Here is a 27,115-nt window from a genome sequence, read left to right on the forward strand (position 1 = left end):
TTTGCGCTCTCTACTTTCACCCTCATTAAAAGGTTCTTTAATTCCTCCTCGCTTTCTGCCATCAAGGTTGTGTCATCTGCATATCTGAGGTTGTTGATATTTTAAAATATATATATATAACCAAATCAGTAATTTCTGATATAACTGTAAAAACTACTCTGACAATTTATTATTCCCCAAAAATGGTTGTAATTATTAAGATTATATCAGCAAGAACGAGCCTTTCTGTAAAAAAAATTACCTTTGAAGGTGACTCGGAAACTACAACTAATCCAGAATGCGGCAGCTAGACTGGTGACTGGGGGCGGCCGCCGAGACCATATAACACCGGTCTTGAAAGACCTACATTGGCTCCCAGTACGTTTCCGAGCACAATTCAAAGTGTTGGTGCTGACCTTTAAAGCCCTAAACGGCCTCGGTCCAGTATACCTGAAGGAGCGTCTCCACCCCCATCATTCTGCCCGGACGCTGAGGTCCAGCGCCGAGGGCCTTCTGGCGGTTCCCTCATTGCGAGAAGCAAAGCTACAGGGAACCAGGCAGAGGGCCTTCTCGGTAGTGGCGCCCGCCCTGTGGAACGCCCTTCCAGCAGATGTCAAAGCGATAAACAACTACCTGACATTCAGAAGACATCTTAAGGCAGCCCTGTTCAGGGAAGTTTTTAACGTGTGATATTTTATTGTATTTTTGGTTTTTATGGAAGCCGCCCAGAGTGGCTGGGGAGGCCCAGCCAGATGGGCGGAGAATAAATAATAAATTATTATTATTATTATTATAAATGATTTAAATCAAGTCTTACCGACTAGTGATTTAAATCAATTTGATTTAAATCACATTCACCCTGGAAGGGATACCATCTAGCACAACCCGGCACAATGCAGGAATCTTTTTTCCGAAGTGAGACTTGAACTCACAACCCTGGGATTCAGAGTCTCGTGCTCTACCAACTGAGCTCCTGTGACTCCCGGGCCAAAAGAGCCAACTCAATGTCAGATGCTCCCAAAAGGAGAAAGAGCACCCATGTTAGCAATTCCTGCTCATCCTTGGCAGGGCAGAAAACGGGCAAGATGCAGAAAGCCCACAAAGGGACACAGCCGGGCGAGGAAACAAGCACACAAACTGTGCTCTCTCTGCTACACTGTAAAAAGTGAAGGTAAAGGGACCCCGGACCATTAGTTCCAGTCATTACCGACTCTTGGGTTGCGGCGCTCATCTCGCTTTATTGGCCGAGGGAGCCAGCATACAACTTCCGGGTCATGTGGCCAGCAGGACAAAGCCACTTCTGGAGAACCACAGCAGCGCACGGAAACGCCATTTACCTTCCCGCCAGAGCGGTACCTATTTATCTACTTGCACTTTGACGTGCTTTCGAACTGCTAGGTTAGCAGGAGCAGGGACCGAACAACGGGAGCTCACCCCGTCGTGGGGATTCGAACTGCTGACCTTCTGATCAGCAAGTCCTAGGCTCAGTGGTTTAGACCACACTATGCTTTAAAATGCTAACATCAGCAAAAGTAACATGCAAGGTCCGTTGTATATGGGGAAATTGCCTCGCAAAACTGTGTTGACTGGTTGATAGTAAAGGTAAAGGGACCCCTGACCATTAGGTCCAGTCGCGTACGACTCTGGGGTTGCGGCGCTCATCTCGCTTTACTGGCCGAGGGAGCCGGTTTACAGCTTCCGGGTCATGTGGCCAGCTTGACTAAGCCGCTTCTGGCGAACCAGAGCAGCACACGGAAACGCTGTTTACCTTCCCACCAGAGCAGTACCTCTTTATCTACTTGCACTTTGACGTGCTTTTGAACTGCTAGGTTGGCAGGACCGATCAAAGGGAGCTCACCCCGTCACGGGGATTCGAACCGCTAACCTGCAAGTCCTAGGCTCTGTGGTTTAACCCACAGCGCCACCCGCCCTCTGTCTCCCACTTCCTGGGTGGCATCGCGCCAATGTTGCCCAGAGTCTTTCCTTGCCAGCGTGACTGGCACACACTCGGGCCACCGCGATCCTTGGAGATGAGGAGTTCTCTATAAATACAGCGCGATATTATTACACATCCTCTTACTGACGATGTTGTGGTCCAAGAGTGACCTGGCACGCAACAGATGTCTATTTTAAAAGCAGTTGGGAAAAGAGAGAGAGAGAGAGAGAGGTTTGCAACTGGTAGTTTTCTGGACACTGCAACTGAAATAAAGAAGGAATTTAAATTATTTGCAAAAAAAAAAAAACGGGGAGGAGAACTGTATAATGCGCTGCAGCGAAGAATTCCAGAGTGTTTGATCATTCAGTTGAATACTTGCAAAACTAACAGGGAGAATAAGAGGAAATACTATTCAAAAATTTAATGAAGAATGGTTAACTTTCGAACAATATCTTAAAAATTATACGGATAATGCAAGTCTCCTGGCAGATATGGATTAAATCTTGAAAACTGAGGGAAGGCATAGTAAAATCTGATTAGTTAAATGTAAGGAAAAGTAGAATAACTAATAGGAAATACGTACAGTTCAGATTGGCAATAAAGTATAAAGAGAAGAATTGGAAGTCTAATATTTGTGGTGTACACGTAGGATATGTAGGTATGTTGGGTATGTATATAATGTAATGTAATGTAATGTAATGTAATGTAATGTAATGTAATGTATTGTATTTGTTAAGTTCTATGTAAAATGATGTATAATAAAGATTATTTTTTTAAAAAAAAGAATTCTGGAGTGTACCTTTCGGAACTAAGAGTGAAATACTACTGGAGCTAAATATATTGCTTAACCGGGGGTCTTGGTAATAATAAAATAATGATAGTATTATCGAAGCACCAATTTATTTATTAAATATACCATTGTGATATATTTGGTATATATGGTATATGCCTTTTATACAAAATAACAAGGCAGCTTAAAGGATAAAATCAACGTAATAAACCAGTAAAATAGCAAAAATGCATTGAAAACAGCCACCCTACACACATGCAGATATCAGAGATTTAAAAATGTCTAATAAGAGACAGTGCCAGATATGCTTTGATGGTATCTAATGTGTCTATTCTCTATAGAAGATTTCGGGGAGGGAGGGAGTTATTGGGCCGTTCTTGTTTTTGTTATGTTTTTGTGTTTTTATATTGTGATTTTATGTTGTGAACTGCCCTGGGACTTGCGGGTATAGGGTGATATATAAATTCAGTACTTTTCTTTTTCTTAAAAAAAAAATGTTTCGGGATACTCTCATTTTCCTACGCATATTGAAATACTTCCCTTCAATGAGGCCAAACGTAGATTCACAAAATGTTTAGGGGTATGCTTACCCCCAGAAAAAAGCACTGTATACATTTAACAACAACTTCCAGGTTTCCCCTTCAGTGCAATAGAGAAAAAGCACAGTGAACATTTAAAAACACTACAAAAATAAAACAACAGAAACAGCAATTTGGATAATCCCTTCCAAGGGTTTAACGATAATCTAGCTCGCGTTATGCATGGAAACGAAAGGGTGTTGGGGGATGAGTGTTCAGACCCCTGGGCTCTCACGTGTGGGGTGCCTCAGGGTTCCATCCTCGACCCCCATGCTTTTCAACAACTACATGCAGCCACTGGGAGAGATCATCAGGGGGTTTGGGCTGGGTGTCCATCAATGTGCGGATGATACCCAGCTCTACCTCTCTTTCAAATCGGAACCAGGGAAGGCGGTAAAGGTCCTGTGTGAGTGTCTGGAGGCAGCTGGAGGATGGATGGCGGCTAACAGATTGAGGCTGAATCCTGACAAGACAGTAGTACTGTTTTTGGGGGACAGGAGGCGGGCAGGTGTGGAGGACTCCCTGGTCCTGAATGGGGTAACTGTGCCCCTGAAGGACCAGGTGAGCAGCCTGGGAGTCATTTTGGACTCACAGCTGTCCATGGAGGCGCAGGTCTGTTCTGTTTCCAGGGCAGCTGTCTACCAGCTCCATCTGGTACACAGGATGAGACCCTCCCTGCCCGCGGACACTGTCGCCAGAGTGGTGCATGCTCTGGTTATCTCTCACTTGGACTACTGCAATGCGCTCTACGTGGGGCTACCTTTGAAGGTGACCCGGAAACTGCAATTAATCCAGAATGCGGCAGCTAGACTGGTGACTGGGAGCAGCTGCCGGGACCACATAACACCCCACTCTGGGGTAGTGAGGGGCGGGAATAGTTGCACAGTTTCACAGACTGTCTCGCCAGAGTGGTGCATGCTCTAGTTATCTCCCGCTTGGACTACTGCAATGCACTCTGTGTGGGGCTACCTTTGAAGGTGACCCAGAAACTACAACTAATCCAGAATACGGCAGCTAGACTGGGGACTGGGAGCGGCCACCGAGACCATATAACACCGGTCTTGAAAGACCTACATTGGCTCCCAGTACGTTTCCGAGCACAATTCCAAGTGTTGGTGCTGACCTTGAAACCCCTAAATGGCCTCGGTCCTGTATACCTGAAGGAGCGTCTCCACCCCCATCCTTCTGCCCGGACACTGAGGTCCAGCGCCGAGGGCCTTCTGGCGGTTCCCTCCCTGCGAGAAGCAAAGCTACAGAGAACCAGGCAGAGGGCCTTCTCAGTGGTGGCGCCCACCCTGTGGAACGCCCTCCCACCAGATGATAAACAACTACCTGACATTTAGAAGACATCTGAAGGGAAGTTTTTAATGTGTGACATTTTAATGTATTTTTAATCTTTGTTGGAAACTGCCCAGAGTGGCTGGGGAGACCCAGCCAGATGTGCGGGGTATAATAATAAATTATTATTATTATTGTTGTTGTTGCTGCTGCTGCTGCTGCTGTTGTTGTTGTTTCCAAGGGGTTTGCCCAGCATCAAAGATACCGCAACTTACTGCACTAAAGGGCGATGATCCTCAGGGTTTCCGTTACAATTCTGTGATTCTATGAAAATGGTGTCTGGCAAGCCTTGGCAGGGGAGATTCCCACAGACGTGGCACCACATCCCAAATCTCCCTTCTCCCAGGCATCACTCCCCTAAATTCAAACATGGGACCAGGGCCGGATTTAGGGTTGATGAGGCCCTAAGCCAGGCTTAGGCAACCTTGGCCATCCAGACGTTTTGGGACTACAATTCCCATCATCCCTGACCACTGGTCCTGTTAGCTAGGGATGATGGGAGTTGTAGTCCCAAAACATCTGGAGGGCCAAGTTTGCCTATGCCTGCCCTAAGCTACTGAAGGTAATGGGGCCCTTTCTATGTCCAGCTGTCCTTTGTCAACAACAAATTGTCACTGTTTTTTGTGTTGAATATGTGCAATGTGGTATTTTATGGACCTCATAGGTATCTTGAGAAGAGAAGACTCCCTGGAAAAGACCCTGATGTTGGGAAAGATGGAGGGCAGAAGGAGAAGGAGATGACAGAGGACGAGATGGTGGGACAGTGTTCTCGAAGCTACCAGCATGAGTTTGACCAAACTGCGGGAGGCAGTGGAAGACAGGAGGGCCTGGCGTGCTCTGGTCCAGGGGGCCACGAAGAGTCGGACACGACTAACAACTAATCAACAACAAAAGTATATGTATTAGGACAATCCTTGCCGACAAAGGTCCGTCTAGTTAAAGCTCTGGTTTTCCTGGCAGTTATGTATGGAAGTGAGAGCTGGACCATAAAGAATGCTGATCGCCGGAGAATGGATGCTTGTGAATTCTGGTGCTCTCCATTCTGAAGGAAATCAGCCCTGAGTGCTCACTGGAAGGACAGATCCTGAAGCTGAGGCTCCAAGACTTTGGCCACCTCCTGAGAAGAGAAGATTCCCTGGAAAAGACCCTGATGTTGGGAAAGATGGAGGGCACAAGGAGAAGGGGACGACAGAGGATGAGATGGTGGGACAGTGTTCTCGAAGAGACCAGCATGAGTCTGACCCAACTGCGGGAGGCAGTGGAAGACAGGAGTGCCTGGCGTGCTGTGGTCCAGGGGGTCACGAAGAGTCAGACACGACTAAACAACTAAACAACAATAAGTATCTCAAGCCATTTGCACATGTTGTCATGCAACCAGTTGATGCAGAATGTAGGCACCCTATATATAGAAAAGAGCAAACCAGTGATATTTGAGGGAGCAGGCTAGCAGGCGGGGCCCATGACTTACATCATAGGAGCCTACACAACACAAAACACTGTTGCTGTACGTAGGTTTTATTTTATTTGTTTTTTATCTTATATTTCGGAAATGTACGTCCAAGTTTTTTCCTTTAAATTTTTTGGGGGCCCCCAAGAGAGTGGGGCCCTAAGCTATAGCTTGTTTAGCTTATACATAAATCCGGCACTGCGTGGGACTCAGGCTAGCCTGGTGCTTTTATAAGGCAAGGTGGGAAAGCTCTCTGCCCCAAGGAGCTTACAGCCTAGAAATCTATGTGAGGGGAGAAAGCAGATGAAAAGAAGCAGCAGTGTGTGTGTGCAGGGGGGAATTTCTGCATTTATTCAGCTGGTGAATTTAAGCTTAATTAGTTCTTGGGCAACTCTTATGCAGCAGGGTCTCTCTCCTCGCTGCAAATCCTAACATGTACACATTTAAGAAAGATAAGAAGTGATGGGTTTGTTTTTTCTGCTAGCTGCCGACACAGCGGGGTGGGCAATGAGCTGTCGGAAGACATCCTAATCCCAAATCGCGAGCTTTCAATATCCTGGAAAACGACCACGTCAAATAAACGAATACAGCGTGTTCCAACGAAGGGCGTTCGTTTTTCAGGAGCAAATTCCGCCCCACGCAAGAGAACAGCTGACCTACATAGGCAGAGAGAAGCAGGGCAGTTTTGTGCGAATACATGGGGAGGTTTTCTGTTTTACAGCATGAAGCGCTCCCCTCGCTTTTTTCCCATCTGCATTTTCATCAACAGTTTGGAACGCCAAATGAAACGTCATTTTTTGCAGAGTATTCCCCACGACCTGGGCTGCTAAAAAACATTTCTGTTTGGACAAGCCGACCCAAATGCTTAGAAAGTTGATCTCATTTTAACCGGCTTCCGTATTTTAACCTTTGTATGTTTTAATGCAGACCTGTGGATTGTTCTTGCGTTTTATTGTCATAGCTGTCAACTTTTCCCTTTTCTTGCGAGGAATCCTATTCGGAATAAGGGAATTTCCCTTTTAAAAAGGGAAACGTTGACAGCTATTTTTATTGTTTTATCTTTTTGGAGACGGCTTTGAGTTTTTCGGGTTTTTGTTTTTCAAAAAAGGGTCAAGTGCATATAAATAGTATGAAATACATAACTATATAAATGTGGGCGGAGCGGCGAATGTGAATTTTACTTCTGTTCAGAAGGCCAGTTTCTGCACACGGATGGGCAGGCAGACAGACGGACACACTCTCCCACTCTGTCCTCCATCTGCTGCAATCCGCATTGTTTTATTGTTCCTGTTGCTGCGGGTTTGTCACAGCTTTGGTTAGAACAACAAACTGATATTGACTGATTGTAACCTCCATCAACACAAACAAGAGGCATCGAATGGTTAAGGATCAAGGAAACATCCCAGTCCGGCAAAAGTGCTCAAGGAAGGTGCGAAGCAGGGCAGGGGAAGGAGTGTGGCCTGGGAGAAAGGGGTGTGGTCCAGAGAGGTGTGGCCTAGGGAAGGGGTGTGGTCCAGGGGAAGGGGTGTGGTCCAGAGGGGAGTGGCCTAGGGGAAGGGGTGGGGTCCATTAGGAGGGGTGGGGTCCAGAGGGTGTGGCCTAGAAGGGGTGTGGCCAGGGAAAGGTATGTTTCAGAGAGGGCGTGGCCTGAGGAGGGGTGTGGTCCAGAGGGGAGTGGCCTAGGAGAAGGGGTGTGGCCAGGGGAAGGGGTGCTTCAGAGAGGGCGTGTCCTGAGGAGGGGATGTGGTCAAGAGGGGAGTGGCCTGGGGAAGATGTGTGGTCCAGGGGAAGGGGTGTGGCCTAGGGGAAGGGGTGCTTCAGAGAGGGCGTGTCCTGAGGAGGGGATGTGGTCCAGATGGGGTGTGGCCACAGGGGAAGGGTGTGGATGAGGCAGACTCATGGAGGTGGAGAAGGCTCTTGGCGACCAGCCACAATGGCTATCCATGGCGCAGGCGAGTGTTGCCCTGGTGCTCGAATCCTGCCTGTAGGTTTCCCACAGAGACATCTGGTTGGCCACTGTGAGAAGAGCTGGACTAGACAGGCTATGGGCCTGATCCAGCTGGAGGCTCTCCTTATGCTCTTCTGAGCTCCCCTTTCTTGCAGCAAAGGGACCTCAGCGCACCATCATCCCCGCATGTATTACTTTACCTGACAGTTCGGCAGCATAGATGTCGGAGTCCCCGTACTCAAACTCCAGGTTGGGGCAGTCCACCGAACCCTGAAACAGAAGACCCAAGTTAGCTGAGGCTGGCATAGCAGATGGCAGGACACACATACGCTGAGGTGATGGGTTCCGATCCAACCACAGCCCTTCCATAGCTGTGGAATGGCTCTCCCTGTGACTCGACTTCCCCGCTCTGTGAAATGGGCACTGCGGAAAATTCCAGCAATCATGTCGATGCAAATTAAGAATGGATAAATATGAAGAAATCTGGAAGGAATCCTTAAGCGATAAGGTGGATAGTGGTGGGAAGTTGGGGAAGGAGAGAGAGAGAGGGGAAAATATTGTTAAAAAGGTGTAGTCGTAGGTATATCAGTGTATTCAAATCTGAATTGTCAAATTGTGTTGTTAGTCTTATTGTGGTTTTTGTTGTATGGGTCTTTTGCGGTTGTTGTTTGTATTGAAAAAATGATTAAATAAATTTAAAAAATATTAATCAGGGGTCTGGAAACCAAGCCTGATGAGGAACGGTTGAAGGAGCTGGGTATATTTAGCCTGGAAAAGAGGAGACTGAGAAGATATGACCGTAATCTTCAAATATCTCAAGGGCTGTTATATGAAAGAGGGAGTGAGCTGTTTCTCCCGTTCCAGAGTGGAGGACTAGAACCAATGGATTCAAGTTGCAATGAAGATTCCGGACTCAGCAATAAGAACTGCTCAATAGTGGAACGGACACTCTCAGAAAGTGGTAGACTCTCTTTCCTTGAAGGTTTTTAAGCAGAGGTCAATGGCCATCTGTCATGGATGCTTTAACTGACATTCCTGCATTGCAGCAGATTGGACTAGATGACCCTCTGGGGCGCTTCCAAATCTACGATTCTATGATTCTACAAAGAGATGGGAAATACAATTCTACGTATGTATATTAAACGAGCACATAATTTAGGAGAGCCATATTTCTTTCTAGGGCGCAGATTTTATTTATCTATTTCCCTATTCTTTATGATCACACTTTTCATCCAGGGATGTCGAATAACTTACAAAAATAAAAATAAAAATCATTCAGTCAAAAATCTAAAAATAACATGCATCAAATCCTCCTATTAGTTATACATAAATGTATATACTTTTGTCCCTACTCATTTCTCCTAATTTTTTTCCCCTTCCTCCCTCCCCCCAAAAAACTTGTTCTCTCTTCAGATCTTTAACCACGTGCACAGATTATTCATTCTAATTTGGATGCTTGGGTCGGCTTTTCCTCTACGGCGCAGATAAGGAATTGTGCAGGTTCGGTGTTTGAAACGTAAGCTGTAAAGTCCCGCCAGGCTGCATCAAATTGCTTTGCTGGTTCCATGCCTTTCATCGCACAAATCTCAGCAGTTATCTTTTCGGTAACTGATAATAATAATTTTATTATTTATACCCCGCCCACCTGGCTGGGTTTCCCCACCCACTCTGGGTGGCTTCCAACAAAACACTAAAATACAATAACCTATTAAACATTAAAAGCTTCCCTAAACAGGGCTGCCTTCAGATGTCTTCTAAAAGTCTGGTAGTTGTTTTTCTCTTTGACATCTGATGGGAGGGTGTTCCACAGGGCGGGTGCCACCACTGAGAAGGCCCTCTGCCTGGTTCCCTGTAACTTGGCTTCTCACAGTGAGGGAACTGCCAGAAGGCCCTCGGAGCTGGACCTCAGTGTCTGGGCAGAACGATGGAGGTGGAGACCCAACCATGAAGCAAGATGAGGCAAGTGCCTCAGGCAGCAGGATCCACAGGGGCAGCAGATCCCAATGCTTATCTTTATCCTGAGAGATCTGCATTGGCTCCCAGGACATTTCCGAGCACAATTCAAAGTGTTGGTGCTGACCTTGAAAGCCCTAAACAGCCTCGACCCAGTAGACCCGAAGGAGCGTCTCCACCTCCATCGTTCTGCCCGGACATGGAGGTCCAGCGCCGAGGGCCTTCTGGCAGTTCCCTCACTGTGAGAAGTGAGGTTACAGGGAACCAGGCAGAGGGCCTTCTCGGTGGTGGTGCCCTCCCAGCAGATGTCAAGGAAATAAGCAACTATCTTACTTTTAAAAAACATCTGAAGGTGGCCCCGTTTAGGGAAGTTTTAAAATGTTTGATGCTGTATTGTGTTTTTAATATTCTGTTGGGAGCCGCCCAGAGTGGCTGGGGAAACCCAGCCAGATGGACGGGGTATAAATAATAAATTATTATTACAGTGGTACCTCAGGATGCGAATGGGATCCGTTCCGGATCCCCGTTCGCATCTTGAATAGAACGTAAGACACGACGGCACGTCTGCACGTGTGCGGGTCACGTTTTACCGTTTCCGTGCATGCGCGTGACATCATTTTGAACGTCTGCGCATGCGTGAGCGGCAAAACCCGGAAGTAATGCACTCTGTTACTTCCAGGTTGCCGCGGAGTGCAACCCGAAAGCGCTCAACCTGAAGCACATTCAACCCGATGTATGACTGTATTATTATTATTATTATTATTGCCTCCTTGTTCCTGATGTGGCTCTTCAGTCACCCTTTCTCCCCTGGAGAGAAGGAGATGTCCTTTTGTGGTTTGCCTCAGGCGCCAAAATATCTTGGGCCAGCCCTGATAGGGCAGTTCCCTACCCACCCCCTCCAGGTTCAAGGATTTTCACAAAGCCTGCGCTCAAAGAACCACCATCCAAACTCAGCCTTTGAGCGCAGGCTCCGGACGGATATTCATCCACTGCGGAGAGGAAGGTGGCCAAGGAGTTCGGTTACTTATTCCACCGTGAAAAAGGGGAAAGGAGCTTTATCCAAAGGGCTGCAGTGCCATCATCTGCACACTGGTCACCGGTTACTGTAGAAAGATTGTGGCCGCCACCATCTCCCTGAATTTCACACACACAGTTTCAGCTCAAGTCGAGCCCTTGATTTGCAGCCAAATATTTTGCGAGAAAGCTTTGGTTGCATAACATGCAGCAAAGAATCAACACTTAAGACATAGGCAGACGGCAGGGAGAGAGAAGGCAAGCACACAGATTTGCTGACAAAGTGAGTTTTGGGGGTATTAAGGACAACCGAGGGCTCAGTTAATTAACAAGCCCCATCATGTCAGCGTTTGCTCACCCCCAACGAATGCAGGGCAGAGGCAATTTCGGGAAAGGTGGAAACTCTGTCTCCGCTTTGAATGGCAAGATGGATTTGTCGGCCGTGGCGCTTTTTTTTTTAACAGCCCGATCCTGTCCGTTTGAACAGACAAAGGCCAATTATTGCGAGGGGAAAGGGAGAGTTAATTGACTAGAACCTCCATGACAGATTACGGTTGCATCAGGCTGCATTTGCAGTGTGCTGCAACAGGCGAGATAGATGCAACCCCAAATAAACACACACAAACTCTCTCACAATTAGGGAGAAACACACCAATTGAACAAGAAAGCCCCAGTTTTAAAGCTCAGCTTCTTTCCACTTGAGAACTAATCTCCTAAATCCAGTAAAATTCTTCCCACTTTGACCTTCATTGAAGTTTCCTAAACAACGTCCTTGGCAATTGCGGCCGCCCAACAGCAGCAAACATTTTCCAAAGTACGGCAATGTGATTTACAAAGGGCTAAATTCACCAGCAACGGATCTGAGTTGTGTTGCAAAGTCTGCTGCTTTAATCTAAAAATGCTGGTGGGTTTTGTTTGTTCGCTCGCTTCAGACTTTGTAGAACTTTTTGGGTCGCGTCTTGCTAAATCCTAACAGAAGTCACAACAAGGCTTCTTTGCAAATTCATTCAGCTAAACTTTGTTGTGGTTGTTTCGGGAGAAAGCTCAGGCTGAAGGTCTTTCCAAAAAAGCCCAGCTCAGAATCCGCAGAACAGAAAACTCAAATCTATTGCTTCACCGCCTCAAAGCAGGGTCATCCAAAACATCTTGTTTTGGGGAACGATCCGCTAGAAAAAAATTTCCTGCACCAGCAGCCCCAATTTATTTCAATGAGATTTGCGCAGGAATAAATTCCTGGAGGATTATGCCCTCTGCCTTAGCAAACACAAAAAGGAATATTTAAAGGCCTTTCTCGGCTTTTGTTTCATCATGGCACCAGCTTACGTGACTGTTATGTACTGAAGTTGTCACCCTGGGCCAGCAGGGGGATACTGTAGATAGTTTTCACTCAGGTCCACATATGCAAATAAGGGATGGAAAGGGACGTTCAGTGATTGGATAGTTACAGAAAGTTGTTACTGTTGCTTTGTAGTTGAGCTCTATATAAGCAGGTTGGCTGAACCCTTCAGTTCAGTTCTGGCCTGCGAATAAACAAGAGCTGTCTGAAGAATCGCTCTGTTGTCTGATATGTTCACCCACAACTTAACAGTGGCATTTAAAGAAGAGTTTAGATCACCCTTCATCAACCTGGTTCCTCCCAGATGTTTTGCACTACAACTGGGGCTGATGGGAGCTGTATTCCAAAATCTCTGGATGGCACTAGGTTGGTGAAAACAGATTTAGATGCTCATATAAAGGTCCAATAGCAGTTATCAGGTACAGACTAGATGGAACAAGAGTGTTTGGAATAACTTCATAGCCCTGTCGCAGCAAGAAAAATGATGTCATCTGTTGGGAGTTTATCTCAGTGAAGGCCTTACTTGGAAAATAAATACAACCTAGGTGGTTAAGAAAGCCCAACAGAGGCTCCATCTCCTCAGAGTCTTGCGGAAGAACAATGTCAATCAACATCTGATGATCTCCTTCTACCGGTCCACAACAGAAAGTGTCCTTTCCTACTGCATCACGGTGTGGTACGCTGGTTTGACATCATCTGATAGGAAGTGCCTACAGAGGGTGGTGAATACAGCACAAAATATTATGGGCTGTCCCTTGAATCCGCTGGATGAAATAGTGGAAGAACGTTGCCTCAGGAGAGTGAGGGAAATTCTATGGGATGAACCCTGGCCGGCACTTTCTTGATCTCCTGCCCTTGGGCAGAATATATAGAAGCATGATTAGTCGCACCAACAGGGTAAAGAACAGCTTCTATCCATGGGCTGTTAGGCTGCTGAATGAAAAGATAACAGCAGGGCAACTGACTTTTGGGTTTGGTGGGTGTACGTCAGTAAACGAGGGGAATTAAGACTAAGAGAGCTGAGTGGGGGGTGCTCGTGTAATCTCACTGTATACAAGTTGTACAAGTGACAATAAAGTATTTCAAATTTCAAATTATTTCACATTTGCCAAATGCTGTATGTTTGGGAACTGGTGAAGAAACTTTGCTTGTCACACAATCCCTTTGCTAGGTTCAGGAGCGTGACTGATCAAAACACTGTTAGAAATTCAGATATATATGCTAGGTACTTTGCTCCTTAAGCAAAGGTTGCAGTTGCCAAAACAGAATGCCCAGTTGCCATTTTGGGGCAAGATGGCTCTTAAGGCTTATTTTTTCAAATGATGGTCTGACTCGGATTGATTTTTCAGTTAAACATTTGGATAGTTCAGAGGAGGACCTTGAGCTAGGTTAAGAACTTTGAGGATTTAAGGAGGAAAGTCCCTTGATCCAGGAAGAATCCACACTGTATATTGGCCTATTCCAACCTCTTTTCCTTAATGGCGACTGTTCCAACTTTCTGTGCAGAAAAAGCAATTTGGTTCCAGAAATTCAGTCCAGTTGTGCAGAATTCTACAGGACAGGGTATTAGTGTGTGAAAGCAGTCCACATTCAATGATCCCCAGATGGTGGAGAAACCAGGCCAGATGGGAGGGCATAATTAAATAAATTATTATTATTATTATTATTATTATTATTATTATTATTATTATTATTACAAAATGCGCCTTGCACCTGGCTAATTTCGAACACAGTTTTCCCAGTGAGCTTCCTCACAGATCAGAACCCAGATATTCCCAGCCTTTGACTGTCAACTGATCCTATTAAGCTGGGCATTATGGGATCTGCTGCCATTTTGGATTTATACCTAGCAACACAGAAAGCATGGCCATGCACTCTTCCTGGGGGAGCTGCCACGAAGAGCTCCTACACTTCACAATTTACCACTCCTCCCCTGGAGACAGATAACAGGGGGAGAGCTTCTATCTGAAGATATAGGGTTGGCTCCAGGATTGTTGTTGTTTAGTCGTGTCCGACTCTTCGTGACCCCCTGGACCAGAGCATGCCAGGCACTCCTGTCTTCCACTGCCTCCCGCAGTTTGGTCAGACTCATGTTGGTAGTTTCTATGACACTGTCCCACCATCTCGTCCTCTGTCGTCCCCTTCTCCTTGTGCCCTCCATCTTTCCCAACATCAGGGTCTTTTCCAGGGAGTCTTCTCTTCTCATGAGGTGGCCAAAGTCTTGGAGCCTCAGCTTCAGGATCTGTCCTTCCAGTGAGCACTCAGGGCTGATTTCCTTCCGAATGGATCAGTTAATAATAATAATAATACAATGGTACCTCGGGTTACATACGCTTCAGGTTACAGACGCTTCAGGTTACAGACTCCGCTAACCCAGAAATACTACCTCGGGTTAAGAACTTTGCTTCAGGATGAGAACAGAAATCGCGCGGCGGCAGCGGGAGGCCCCATTAGCTAAAGTGGTGCTTCGGGTTAAGAACAGTTCCAGGTTAAGAATGGACCTCCAGAACGAATTAAGTTATTAACCTGAGGTACCACTGTAATTATTATTATTATTATTATTATTATTATTATTATTATTATTATTATTTATACCCTGCCCATCTGGCTGGGTTTCCCCAGCCACTCTGGGCGGCTTCCAACAAAATATTAAAATACAATAGTCTGTTAAACATTAAAAGCTTCCCTAAACAGGTTTGATCTTCTTGCAGTCCATGGGACTCTCAAGAGTCTCCTCCAACACCATAATTCAAAATTTATGGTCCAGCTCTCACTGGCTCCAGCATAGAAGGGTCTTTGGCCAGATCCACCAAAAAGCACTTTTGAGGCTAAGAGGAAGTGCGGCTGCAGTTCCTGCGTACGATTTTCAGAAGCAGGCACATACTTTCATAAGAGGCGAGAGATTTATACGATCTGAAGAGAACCAGAATATAAGCAGGCACACGCTGAAATAGTGAGGTCTTTGTTTTCCCGGCTCTGTGAAAACTACAGGAGCTTTCATGCCAAACAGAGCCAGCAACAAAGGAAAGGTTAGTGGATTAAAAAGGGGGGAACTTGGCATGGGTTGGAGAAACAGAGTAATTAAATTTGGAGGAGTAAAGAACTTGGATATGATAGGAGTCAAAGGTTAGTAACCACCTACATGCACTTCCATGGGAGCAAGCTCTGATGAACTCAATGGGGCTTACTTCCGAGTAGCTGGTGTTGGAAGACCTTTTCAGCCAGAGGGCACATTGTCCACTTTGGTGTGGGGGGGGGGACTAGTGGTGTATGGGGCCAAAGAAGTAAAAGAGGGTGGAGGGCTGTGAGATCCTGACCTCCTGTAAAATATACTTGGAGTCGACGTCGGGTGGGCCGAGCCTGACACACCCGGGCGATGTGTCCCGATTTTCTGCACTGCCTGCACTCTGCGTTGCGGAAAGGGCAGGTCCTCCTCTCATGACTCTCCCTGCAGCTTGCGCAGATCCCACCTTCGTCGCCAGTGAAATATACTCAGAGTCGAGAGTGGATTTCATGCTCTTTATTCAGCTCATAGTGGTGAGGAGGAATGGAAGTTCCCCCAGAATGTCTGCTTTATATACATTATTTACACAATGGGCCCCACGTGATTGGCTAATTCCGGGATTCACCTGAAGGCCAATCAGGTTGCGGATTCACTTCCACCTGGAGTTGGATTGGGTGGCTCCTGCGGACCAATTGGACTGCTGCATTCTGGATCCTATTGTTCTAGGACCAAGCAGACTGCTGCATTCTGGATCCTATTGTTCTAGGACCAAGCAGACTGCTGCATTCTGGATCCTATTGTTCTAGGACCAAGCAGACTGCTGCATTCTGGATCCTATTCAACTCAGTACAAAACACCCTGGTTAAGATGCAATGACCAATGGCAGTTTGGCAGAACAGGAGCAAGTCTTGCCTGGCACCTCTTCCTGCCCTCCCCTTTGCTAAAAAGCTCCAGTGCGTGCAAACCACTAGTCAGATGCAACACCAAACCTGTCCCTTAACTGGAATCAGGGTTTGAAATTCGCCAGGAGCGTTTTGCACCTGGCTATCCAGCCACCTGCGACCAAGTGAAGATGCCCGGACCATCTGGCGGCGCATGCCTGGGGATCCTTGGATCTGGACCGTCTTCACACACTAGCAACGCATCCTGGGAGAGATCATCAGGGGGTTTGGGCTGGGTGTTCATCAGTATGTGGATGATACCCAGCTCTTCCTCTCTTTTAAATTGGAACCAGTAAAGGTCCTGTGTGAGTGCCTGGAGGCGGTTGGAGGATGGATGGCGGCTAACAGATTGAGGTTGAATCCTGACAAGACAGAAGTACTGTTTTTGGGGGACAGGAGGCGGGCAGGTGTGGAGGATTCCCTGGTCCTGAATGGGGTAACTGTGCCCCTGAAGGACCAGGTGCGCAGCCTGGGAGTCATTTTGGACTCACAGCTGTCCATGGAGGCACAGGTTAAATCCGTGTCCAGGGCAGCTGTGTACCAGCTCCATCTGGTACGCAGGCTGAGACCCTACCTGCCCGCAGACTGTCTCACCAGAGTGGTGCATGCTCTGGTTATCTCCCGCTTGGACTACTGCAATGCGCTCTACGTGGGGCTACCTTTGAAGGTGACCCGGAAACTACAACTAATCCAGAACGCAGCAGCCAGACTGGTGACTGGGAGCAGCCGCCGAGACCATATAACACCGGTCTTGAAAGACCTACATTGGCTCCCAGTACGTTTCCGAGCACAATTCAAAGTGTTGGTGTTGACCTTGAAAGCCCTAAACGGCCTCAGTCCAGTATACCTGAAGGAGCGTCTCCACCCCCATTGTTCTACCCGGACACTGAGGTCCAGCTCCGAGGGCCTTCTGGCGGTTCCCTCACTGCGAGAAGCCAAGTTACAGGGAACCAGGCAGAGGGCCTTCTCGGTAGTGGCGCCCTCCCTGTGGAACGCCCTCCCACCAGATGTCAAAGAGAACAACAACTACCAGACTTTTAGAAGACATCTGAAGGCAGTCCTGTTTAGGGATGCTTTTAATGTTTGATGTATCACAGTATTTTAATATTCTTTTGGAAGCCGCCCAGAGTGGCTGGGGAGGCCCAACCAGATGGGCGGAGTATAAATAATAAATTATTATTATTATTATTATCCTGCATAATTCTATCCTGCACAATCAGACTGAATTATAGGAATCAAAAAGTTGTATTGAAAAATAAGACTTTATAGCTGCCTGGCCCCCAAAATGGCAACTTGGCATTCGGTTTTGGTGACTGAAACCCCGGTCTAAGGAGCCATTTGGTGCCTAGCTGATATATCTGAGTTTCTAACACTGATTAGAAGGAAGAAGTCGGGAGAGAGGAAGGAATATACTCATTCATGCGGTGCCAAAATATGGTTGAACATTGAATCTATCAAAAGAGAGGCATATAACATTGCCATTTTTCCTGGAGAAGCACACCGCATGGAAATATATTGAGAGAGAGATTACCGGAGACTGGGAAGAAAGAGGACGCAGCGGCAGCCTCCTCCAGATGGGGGGCTGGACTGAGCCCCTGAAGATGACATAAGCACCCACACTTTAAGCTCCTACAAATGTGGAGGTTTTCAGAGACGGTTTTCCTTCCACGAGAGCAGTGGTGAGGTCACGAGCTCCAGCAGTTTGTTTCCCACAATACTCTGCCCAGCGCACAAGTATGCAAGCAACACATTAGCAATCGATAAACCAATAAATCAGTTCTAAAAATCATTAGCAACTGGGGAGGAGTATTTCCCCAAAGGCAAAGAACATCTATCATTCCAGCTGGAGCCAGCAAAATTTGGTCAATGAGGGCAAACAAGGATGTAAAGGGACCCCTGACCATTAGGTCCAGTCATGGACGACTCGGGTTGCGGCGCTCATCTCGCTTTATTGGCCAAGGGAGCCGGCGTACAGCTTCTGGGTCATGTGGCCAGCAGGACTAAGCCGCTTCTAGCGAACCAGAGCAGCACACGGAAACGCCGTTTACCTTCCCGCCAGAGCGGTACCTATTTATCTACTTGCACTTTGACGTGCTTTCGAACTGCTAGGTTGGCAGGAGCCGGGACCGAGCAATGGGAGCTCACCCCGTCGCGGGGATTTGAACCGCCGACCTTCTGATCGGCAAGTCCTAGGCTCTGTGGTTTAACCCACAGCGCCACCCGCGTCCCTCAAACAAGGATGGAGTGAGGGCAATTCAACCAACCCAGCCCCTGCGATCATCCTCTGAGGCCCTTCTTCGTGGGCCTCCTCCACAAGAGGTCCAGAGGGTAGCAACTCGAGAGCAGGGCCTTTTCTGCAGTGGCTCCCCGTTTGTGGGATACTTTCCCCAGGGAGACTTGTCTGGTGCCTTCCCTATACAGTCGTACCTCGGAAGTCGAACGGAATCCATTCTGGAAGTCCATTTGACTTCCAAAACGTTCGGAAACCAAGGCTGAGCTTCTGATTGGCTGCAGAAAGCTCCTGCAGCCAATCAGAAGCCGCGGAAGCCCCGTCGGACGTTCGGGTTCCAACTGATGAAGATGATGGACTATTCCAAAATGGCGAAACTGGGAAAGAGGAAGAGAATAATTTTAAGAAGGAATGGGGAAAAAATTATAATGTACATAAGAGAACACTGTAAACAACTAACAACTTTGGCAGGATTTGAGTAATGCTTGTAATGTACAAAAAAACTGTTAAAAAAGTAGTAATTTGTTTTTCCATAAATTAAAGAAAATAAGATAAGCAGAAGGGTGGGAAAAGATTGATAACGGCAACCATGGAAGGGCAGAGGGAAATCAAGGGATTCAGAGAACTGAAGAGGTGAATGATGTGTTTGAACTGAAATTTGTTAGGTCAAACTTAATAAAAACATATATTTTTTAGAAAAGAGATTGCACCTGGGAAAGAGGTGCATCTCTTCCTCCTCCCCATTGCCTGCCCCACTTCGATCAGACTCACATGTGCTTTCACACTTTTGCAAAGCGCCACAGCCCAACCCCAGAGAGGAAACAAACAAGACATCCGTGGGGCTTTGAGAGCGGCGGTGCTGTCGTTGTTTTGCAGAAACAGCAGCCAGTCTTTTGCTGGAGGAGAACTGCAGGAGGAATCGCCCTGGCGTTCGCAAGAGGGAAGCCTCTTCGTCCTTCCCATTCCTGGGCTCTTGACATCCACAACACACAAGCCTCGATTCTCCAGCTGCTCTTGTACATTACGCACAAGGGACCTGCCTGCCTCGCTCCACACAGAGAGGGGAGGGCGTTGGGAAAAGGGGGAAGCCAGCCAGCCAGGCCAGCAAACCAGGAACAGATAATATTCAGGGGAGGGGGGCTGCTCCACCTTGCAGAGTCCACCATTCCGTGTAAAAACCCCTGGCGAGAAAGAGAGTTTGGGGAACAGAGGAGCGCAGGGAAAGGAGGATTTCAGATGCGCAAAAGCGCACAAGCTTGGATCAGAACGGGAGGTGGACGGAGGCGCAGGGAAGACAAGACTCATTCACAAAACAGGAGCTGTTTTACTCCATCCTAAAGGAGCTAGAGGAACAATTCGCCCCCCCCCAAGTATCTGGGGAGGGCGGGATATAAATAAAATTTTATTATTTATTATTCTCTTCCAGAAGCAGAAAATAGGGCGATTTAAGGTTCCACGGAAGCAGCAGAATGTTCACCCACCCCTGAGAGACCCAAGCGAAAGAAGGACCCCCCCCATCTCAGAAATCCATGGAATTTCTCTGCAAGAAGCCCCCACCTCCCTAAGCTCAGGACAAATCCTGCCCAGCTTCCAAGGGCAACACATTCCAATCTGGGGGCTGCCGGGCACTGCCAGCCCCATACTCTCTCCAAATGCCCCCCCCCCAATTTGGCTCTTTTTATCTCCCCCATTTTTAGCCAGCCCCTCCAACTGCCCCCACCCGAGCTCTCCTGAGCGTCACCCCAAAACTCCAAGGCTCCCCACCCCGCATCCCCAGCCCCACCGACGGGGGGTTTTCTCCCCCAACCCAAAGAAGCCGCCGACACCCTCCTGACCAGAAAGACCCCCAACCACCCGCTTCTCTCCACTGCGCCGCCAGACCCTCCCCTTTGCAGGCGCCCCTCTGGCTGCCCCCAAAGCCGGCTCTTTCTCTCTTCCCCGCCACCCCATAACTCTGCAGCCCCATCAGGACACCCCCGGACACAGCTCTCTTTCTCCAACACAAGCAGGGACCCCGCATCCCTTTTCCCTCCTGCCCACAACGTCCCCGCAGGGTAGGCTGCCAAGGCACCGTGCCTCTTGGGGGGTGCTCTGCCTACCTCACCCCCCCAAAATATAAATATATATATATGCGCTCTAGGATGGCAGGCTCCACCCCAAATCCACCAGGAGTCTCCCCCCCAAAAAAAATTAATTGCCCCACAACGTCCCCGCAGGGTAGGGTGCCATGCACAGTGCCTCTTGGGGGTGCTCTGCCTACCTCACCCCATATATATTTATATTATTTATATTTATATTTATTTATATGCACGCTCCAGGATGGCACACCCCACCCCAAATCCACCGGGAGCCCCCCCCCCAAATAAATTAATTAATTGCCACCTCTGACTCCTTCCGCTGGCTCCTGAAGAGCTCCCTGCCCTTGGCCGGGGGCTGAGCCTTGCCCTTGCCCGGCGCCCCGTTGGCGCCTCCTGCGCCGGGCTCCTCCATGCCGCCCCGGAGAGCCACCCGCCTGGATCTCAAGGCGATCGCCGCGGCGCAGACGGACACGTGCGGGGCTGGCACAGGCACTTCCCTGCCCGGGCGCCGGAGCCACGCCCACGCGCGGCCCCATTGGCCGGCCGCCCTGCGAGGGAGGAGCCCGGCGCGCACACCCCCTCGCGGCGATTGGCCGCGGCGGGAAGGAGGGAGACACCTGTTGGGAGAACTGTAACCAGGGCAGACGGAGGAAAAGGGGGCGGGGAGGGGGCGGGGCATCGCCCGGCTTGCGTTTCGTTTCACCTCTGAGCATGTCCAGAGTGCCCTGCAGCGCCGGGATGCAGCCAGGGCCTTGCAACGACATTGAATTGCAGAATTAGTTCAAGGTATGGTTTTGGGAGAAAGGCGATGGCAAACCTAGACAGCATCTTAAAAAGCAGAGACATCACCTTGCCAACGAAGGTCCGTATAGTTAAAGCTCTGGTTTTCCCAGTAGTGATGTATGGAAGTGAGAGCTGGACCATAAAGAAGGCTGATGGCCGAAGAATGGATGCTTCTGAATTCTGGTGCTGGAGGAGACTCTTGAGAGTCCCCTGGACTGCAAGAAGATCAAACCTATCCATTCTGAATGAAATCAGCCCTGAGTGCTCACCGGAAGGACAGATCCTGAAGCTGAGGCTCCAAGACTTTGGCCACCTCGTGAGAAGAGAAGACTCCCTGGAAAAGACCCTGATGTTGGGAAAGATGGAGGGCACAAGGAGAAGGGGACGGCAGAGGACGAGATGGTGGGACAGTGTTCTCGAAGCCACTAATATGAGTTTGACCAAACTGCGGGAGGCAGTGGAAGACAGGAGGGCCTGGCGTGCTCTGGTCTAGGGGGTCACGAAGAGGCAGACACGACTAAACAACAACAACATCCTCCCTGCAATGCAGAGATCACACCCTGGCAGGTGGCCGCCAGATCCCCATCTCTCAGATCTCCTCTTACTTGCCTTTGCTCTAAACTTAAAGAACTCCCAACTGTAGAATTGGAGAATTCCATAGTTCAGGCACCCCCAAACTCGACCCTCCAGATGTTTTGGGACTACAACTCCCATCATCCTTAGCTAGCAGGACCAGTGGTCAGGGATGATGGGAATTGTAGTCCCCAAACATCTGGAGGGCCAAGTTTGGGGATGCCTGCCATAGTTGGAAGGGCACCCTCAAGGGGCATCTAGTCCAACCCCCTGAAGTGTAGGAAGCTCAGCTAAAGAATCACCTGACCCCGGTGGGAGCTGCATGGAGCTTTCCACTAAAGCAGGCACCCCCAAACTTGGCCCTCCCTCCAGATGTTTTGGGACTACAGTTCCCATCATCCCTGACCACTGGTCCTGTTAGCTAGGGATGATGGGAGTTGTAGTCCCAAAACATGTGGAGGGAGGGCCGAGTTTGTTTGTTTTTTTTATAATAGATTTTTATTGATTTTACAACATATATTAAGACACAATACAACTAACAATTAACGACACATAAACAAACAAACATATAAACACATATAAATTCTTAACCTCTCTTTCTTGAACCTTGTTTCAACGACTTCCCCATACCTCCCTTTTCTGCATCCCTGTTTTAAACTTTTCCAGCAACCCCTAATTTCAATACTTATAATTCAGTTTCTAATCTTTTTCCTCTTACCCAATTATTTATCACTGCAATTCCGTTTTACATTACCCATGACATTTTAGCACTCATTAATTTTGCAACAGTTCTTAAGATAAACTTTAAATTTCTTCCAATCTTCTTCCACCGTCTCTTTCCCTTGGTCACGGATTCTGCCAGTCATCTCAGCCAGTCCCATATAGTCAATCACCTTCGTCTGCCACTCTTCCAGCGTGGGTAGTTCTTGAGTCTTCCAATACTTTGCTAAAAGAACTCTTGCTGCTGTTGTAGCATACATAAAGAACGTCCTATCTTTCCTTGACACCAATTGGCCGAGGGAGGGCCGAGTTTGGGGGCTGCCTGCAGTAAAGCTCCTGGCCCATCAGTCCCTGTGGGTTTTCCTTGGCGCTTGCAACAGATTCCTCCAGCCTCCAGCAATGGAGTCCTAGTCCTTGAGAGAATCAAGCCTGAGGACATGATCCTTGGAAGTTTGCCCTTGAGATCTAGCGATAATAGCCCAACCTTGATAAGAGGCCACTGAAGCAGAGAGAGCAAAGGAAGCATTCTCGCCCTTGTCTTGGGCAAGGAGCTGAAGGACATCTGTGGTTTGCTCAACTTCAGCAGTTAAACAAAATCTGTAGGTCGGTCTTATGCACAGGCCTTGAGAGTCGAGGCAGTTTGGGCTCTGGATCCACATCTAAGCAGCACTTCTTTTCATCCCATGGGGGAGCCACCAAGGGGCAGCCCCAATACCTGTCTGTAGCACAACTCACAGGCCAGTTTTCCCGATATGCCCCGCAGAGGACCTTAAGGTCCATAAATAGCAACACCCTAGAGGTCCCGGGCCCTAAGGAAGTCAGATTAGCCTCAACCAGAACCAGGGCCTTTTCAACACTGGCCCCGACTTGGTGGAACGCTCTGTCTCATGAGACCAGGGCCCTGCGGGATCTGATTTCTTTCTGCAGGGCCTGTACGTGTTGTTCCGCCTGGCCTTTGGCTTGGAATCAACTTGATCCCTTCCCCCTCTTTCCTTTTTCCTTTCTCCTTCTGTGATGGAACTCCTGTTTGGGGACTTCCCTGGCTTTTTTCTGGCCCACGTAGGACCCGTCTGGATAGTTGGCCTTGATGAAGACTTGACGTTTTCATCCCCAAAAAAGATTTTGAGTTTCTGCTGAAATGAGGCTTCATTTTAATGTTGTATTTTAATCTTGTTTTTTAAGTTGTATTTCAATCAATTGTTTTATATCTGGTGTTAGCCGCCCTGAGCCAGGTCTTGGCTGGGGAGGGCGGGGTATAAATAAAATTTATTTTATTTTTATTATTATTTCTCTCTCACACAGCCTAGCCTACCTCTTAGGATTGTGGCTGTGAACAAGAACAAGGATGCCCCTTTAAAAACTCCTTGGCGTTAGGCTAGATATATACTGCCCACAAAACAAACAAGATTTTATTTTTACAATTTATCTATCAAGTAGCTCCTAAAAACAGGAGTGAGAAACCTTCTTCGGTCCCAGGGTCTCATTCCCAAGGAAGTATAAACCTTCTGCAGCCCACATGCTTGTGGGATGTGGGGCAGCGGAAACGAGAGCTGATCTTTGTGTAGCTCAGCCTTGTTTCATAAAATCATAGAATTGTAGAGTCGGAAGGGACCCCGAGGGTCATCTAGTCCAACCCCCTGGAATGCAGGAATCTCAAGCACCCATGACAGATGGCCACCCAACATCTGCTTAAAAACCTCCAAGGGAGCAGCCTTCCACCTTCTGAGGGAGACAGTTCCACCGTCAAACACTTACCGTCAGAAAGTTCTCCATATTTAGTCAGAATCTCCTTCCTTGCAGCTTGAATCCATTGGTTTGAGTTCTATCCTACAGAGGAGGAGAAATCAAGCTTGCTCCATCCTCCATGTGACAGCCCTTGAGATATCTGAAGATGAATATATTGAATATTCATATTGAATATGAGGCGTGGGAGAAATTGTGGAATGAGGATCAAAAATTTACGGTGTGTACCACCTTGAAGCTGGACCATTAAGAAGGCTGATCGCCGAAGAACGGATGCTTTTGAATTCTGGTGCTGGAGGAGACTCTTAAGAGTCCCATGGACTGCAAGATCAAACCTCTCCATTCTGAAGGAAATCAGCCCTGAGTGCTCACTGGAAGGACAGATCCTGAAGCTGAGGCTCCAAGACTTTGGCCACCTCATGAGAAGAGAAGACTCCCTGGAAAAGACCCTGATGTTGGGAGAGATGGAGGGCACAAGGAGAAGGGGACAACAGAGGACGAGATGGTGGGACAGTGTTCTTGAAGCCACTAATATGAGTTTGACCAAACTGCGGGAGGCAGTGGAAGACAGGAGTGCCTGGCGTGCTCTGGTCCAGGGGGTCACGAAGAGTCAGACACGACTAAACGACTAAACAACAACAACAACAACAACAACGAGAATGTAATGCAAATGATGTACCACTGGTACTTAACACCTATCAAGCTAGCAGAAGAAGAAGAAGAGTTTGGATTTGATATCCCGCTTTATCACTACCCGAAGGAGTCTCAAAGCGGCTAACATTCTCCTTTCTCTTCCTCCCCCACAACAAACACTCTGTGAGGTGAGTGGGGCTGAGAGACTTCAGAGAAGTGTGACTGGCCCAAGGTCACCCAGCAGCTGCAGGTGGAGGAGCGTGGAAGTGAACCCGGTTCACCAGATTACGAGTCCACCGCTCTTAATTACTACACCACACTGGCTCAAAGATGTATAGAATGAGCAGTGAAGTATGTTGGAAATGTAAAGTGAAAGATGGAGATTTTTTCCACATGTGGTGGACATGTGAGAAAATGAAACAATTTTGGGATATGATTTATAACAAGCTGAAAAAGTTATTTAAATATACCTTCCCAAAAAAACCCAGAATCCTTTTTGCTAGCCTTGATAGGTGAAGAAATAGGAAAAGTAGACCAGAGATTATTCATGTATGCCACGAAGGCTGCTAGAATTTTGGTAGCCCAGAAATGGAAGACACAAGAATTACCAACACTGGAGGAGTGGCAGACAAAAATGGTAGAATATGCGGAATTAGCAAAACTGACTTACAGGATTCGTAACCAAGAGGAAACAAAGTTCAGAAGAGAGTGGAGAAAATTTGTGGAATATAGAAGTAATAATTGCAGAAGTTTAAAGACTGTAGCAGGATTAAAATAAATCTAACGATGTGGATGGGATGTTATTAAGAAAAGTGGAAACTGAAAACCTGTTGAAGGGAGGGAGGGAAGTCCGCGCTCAGCAGAGCAATGAAAAAATAAATGGGTATAAGATTATGGAATCTCATTGTATTTGAAAACTCAATAAAAATGCATTTTTTTAAAAAAAAAGAGATATCTGAAGATGGCTCTCATATCTCCTCTGTTTTCCAGGCTAAACATACCCAGCTCCTTCAACCATTCCTCATCAGGCTAGCTTTCCAGGCCCTTGATCACCTTGGCTGCCCTCCTCTACACACCTTCCTGCTTCTCGATATCCTCTTTAAATTGTGGTGCCCAGAACTGGACACCGTATTCCAGGTGTGGTCTGACCAGGGAGCAGTAATATACCGTATTTTTCGCTCTATAAGACGCACCAGACCATAAGACGCACCTAGTTCTTGGAGGAGGAAAACAAGAGAAAAAATATTCTGAATCTCAGAAGCCAGAACAGCAAGAGGGATCGCTCCGCAGTGAGAACAGCAATCCCTCTTGCTGTTCTGGCTTCTGGGATAGCTGCGCAGCCTGCATTCGCTCCATAAGACGCACACACATTTCCCCTTACTTTTTAGGAGGAGAAAAAGTGAGTCTTATAGAGCAAAAAATACAGTAGATCTCTTCCCTTGATCTGCACACCGGAGCTCTGTTTGTACAGCTTCTCCATCTGGGGGAAAGCAAGAGGCATGATTACAGTTCATGCCCCCTTGGGCAAAAGAACAGGAGGTGGTGGTGCAGGATCTGTGAGGGGCGTGGCCTGGAGAAAGGGGCGTGGCCAGCAGAGCGCCCCGGCAGCTTGAAATAGGCTTACAGGGCCCCCATTCTGTTTCTCACCCCCAACACAAAGCTTGGCAGAAGCCTTAAGCGGAGCTGACGAGATGCTAAAGTTCCAAGATGGAAAAACGTTTCAAGTCGCCATCGACCCTCAGCCTCTCTTCACTAGGGAAGCCACAAAGCGTTGAGCAAACCTCAGCCGGCCTCCCGTGCTGAATTATTCAAACCCCTTCCATTACTTACCCAGATAAGTGGGCTGCAGCGAGAGATGAGCTGATGCCACAGCTTATTAAAACTTTGCTGACTCCGAGGACACGCGAAGACTGACCCTCTTTGTTGTTCTTGGCGGGCGCTGGCTCTTCCAGCGCTGCAAGATGGGAGAAGGTCGCGCAGGTTTTTCACAGATTCAGGTGATGCCGCTAAGCGGAGGTGGGGAACCGGCAGCCCTTTGGATGCCCTTGGAGGGTGGCTGCTTCCCTATCCCACCCCAGACTTCAAGCCTCT

General features: G+C 47.9%; 1 protein-coding gene and 1 long non-coding RNA gene across 2 annotated transcripts in view; one reads left to right on the top strand and one right to left on the bottom strand.

Annotated features, from left to right (window-relative positions):
- STRIP2 (striatin interacting protein 2) overlaps positions 1 to 21,092 on the bottom strand; it is a 61,499-nt gene extending 40,407 nt beyond the window's left edge. The window contains exons 1-2 of the mRNA XM_083572700.1: positions 20,877 to 21,092; positions 8,217 to 8,286 (exon numbers count right to left, since the gene is read on the bottom strand). Of these exons, the coding sequence (XP_083428826.1) occupies positions 8,217 to 8,286; positions 20,877 to 20,984 (178 nt within the window). The 5' untranslated portion in view covers positions 20,985 to 21,092. The remainder of the gene's footprint in view (positions 1 to 8,216; positions 8,287 to 20,876) is intronic.
- Positions 14,901 to 27,115, top strand: part of LOC310743171 — a 194,536-nt gene continuing 182,321 nt past the window's right edge. The window contains exon 1 of the long non-coding RNA XR_014538850.1: positions 14,901 to 15,013. This is a non-coding gene — a long non-coding RNA (uncharacterized lncRNA). The remainder of the gene's footprint in view (positions 15,014 to 27,115) is intronic.

Source organism: Podarcis filfolensis, assembly GCF_964270895.1.
Source record: "Podarcis filfolensis genome assembly, chromosome: 10".
Lineage (NCBI taxonomy): Eukaryota > Metazoa > Chordata > Lepidosauria > Squamata > Lacertidae > Podarcis > Podarcis filfolensis.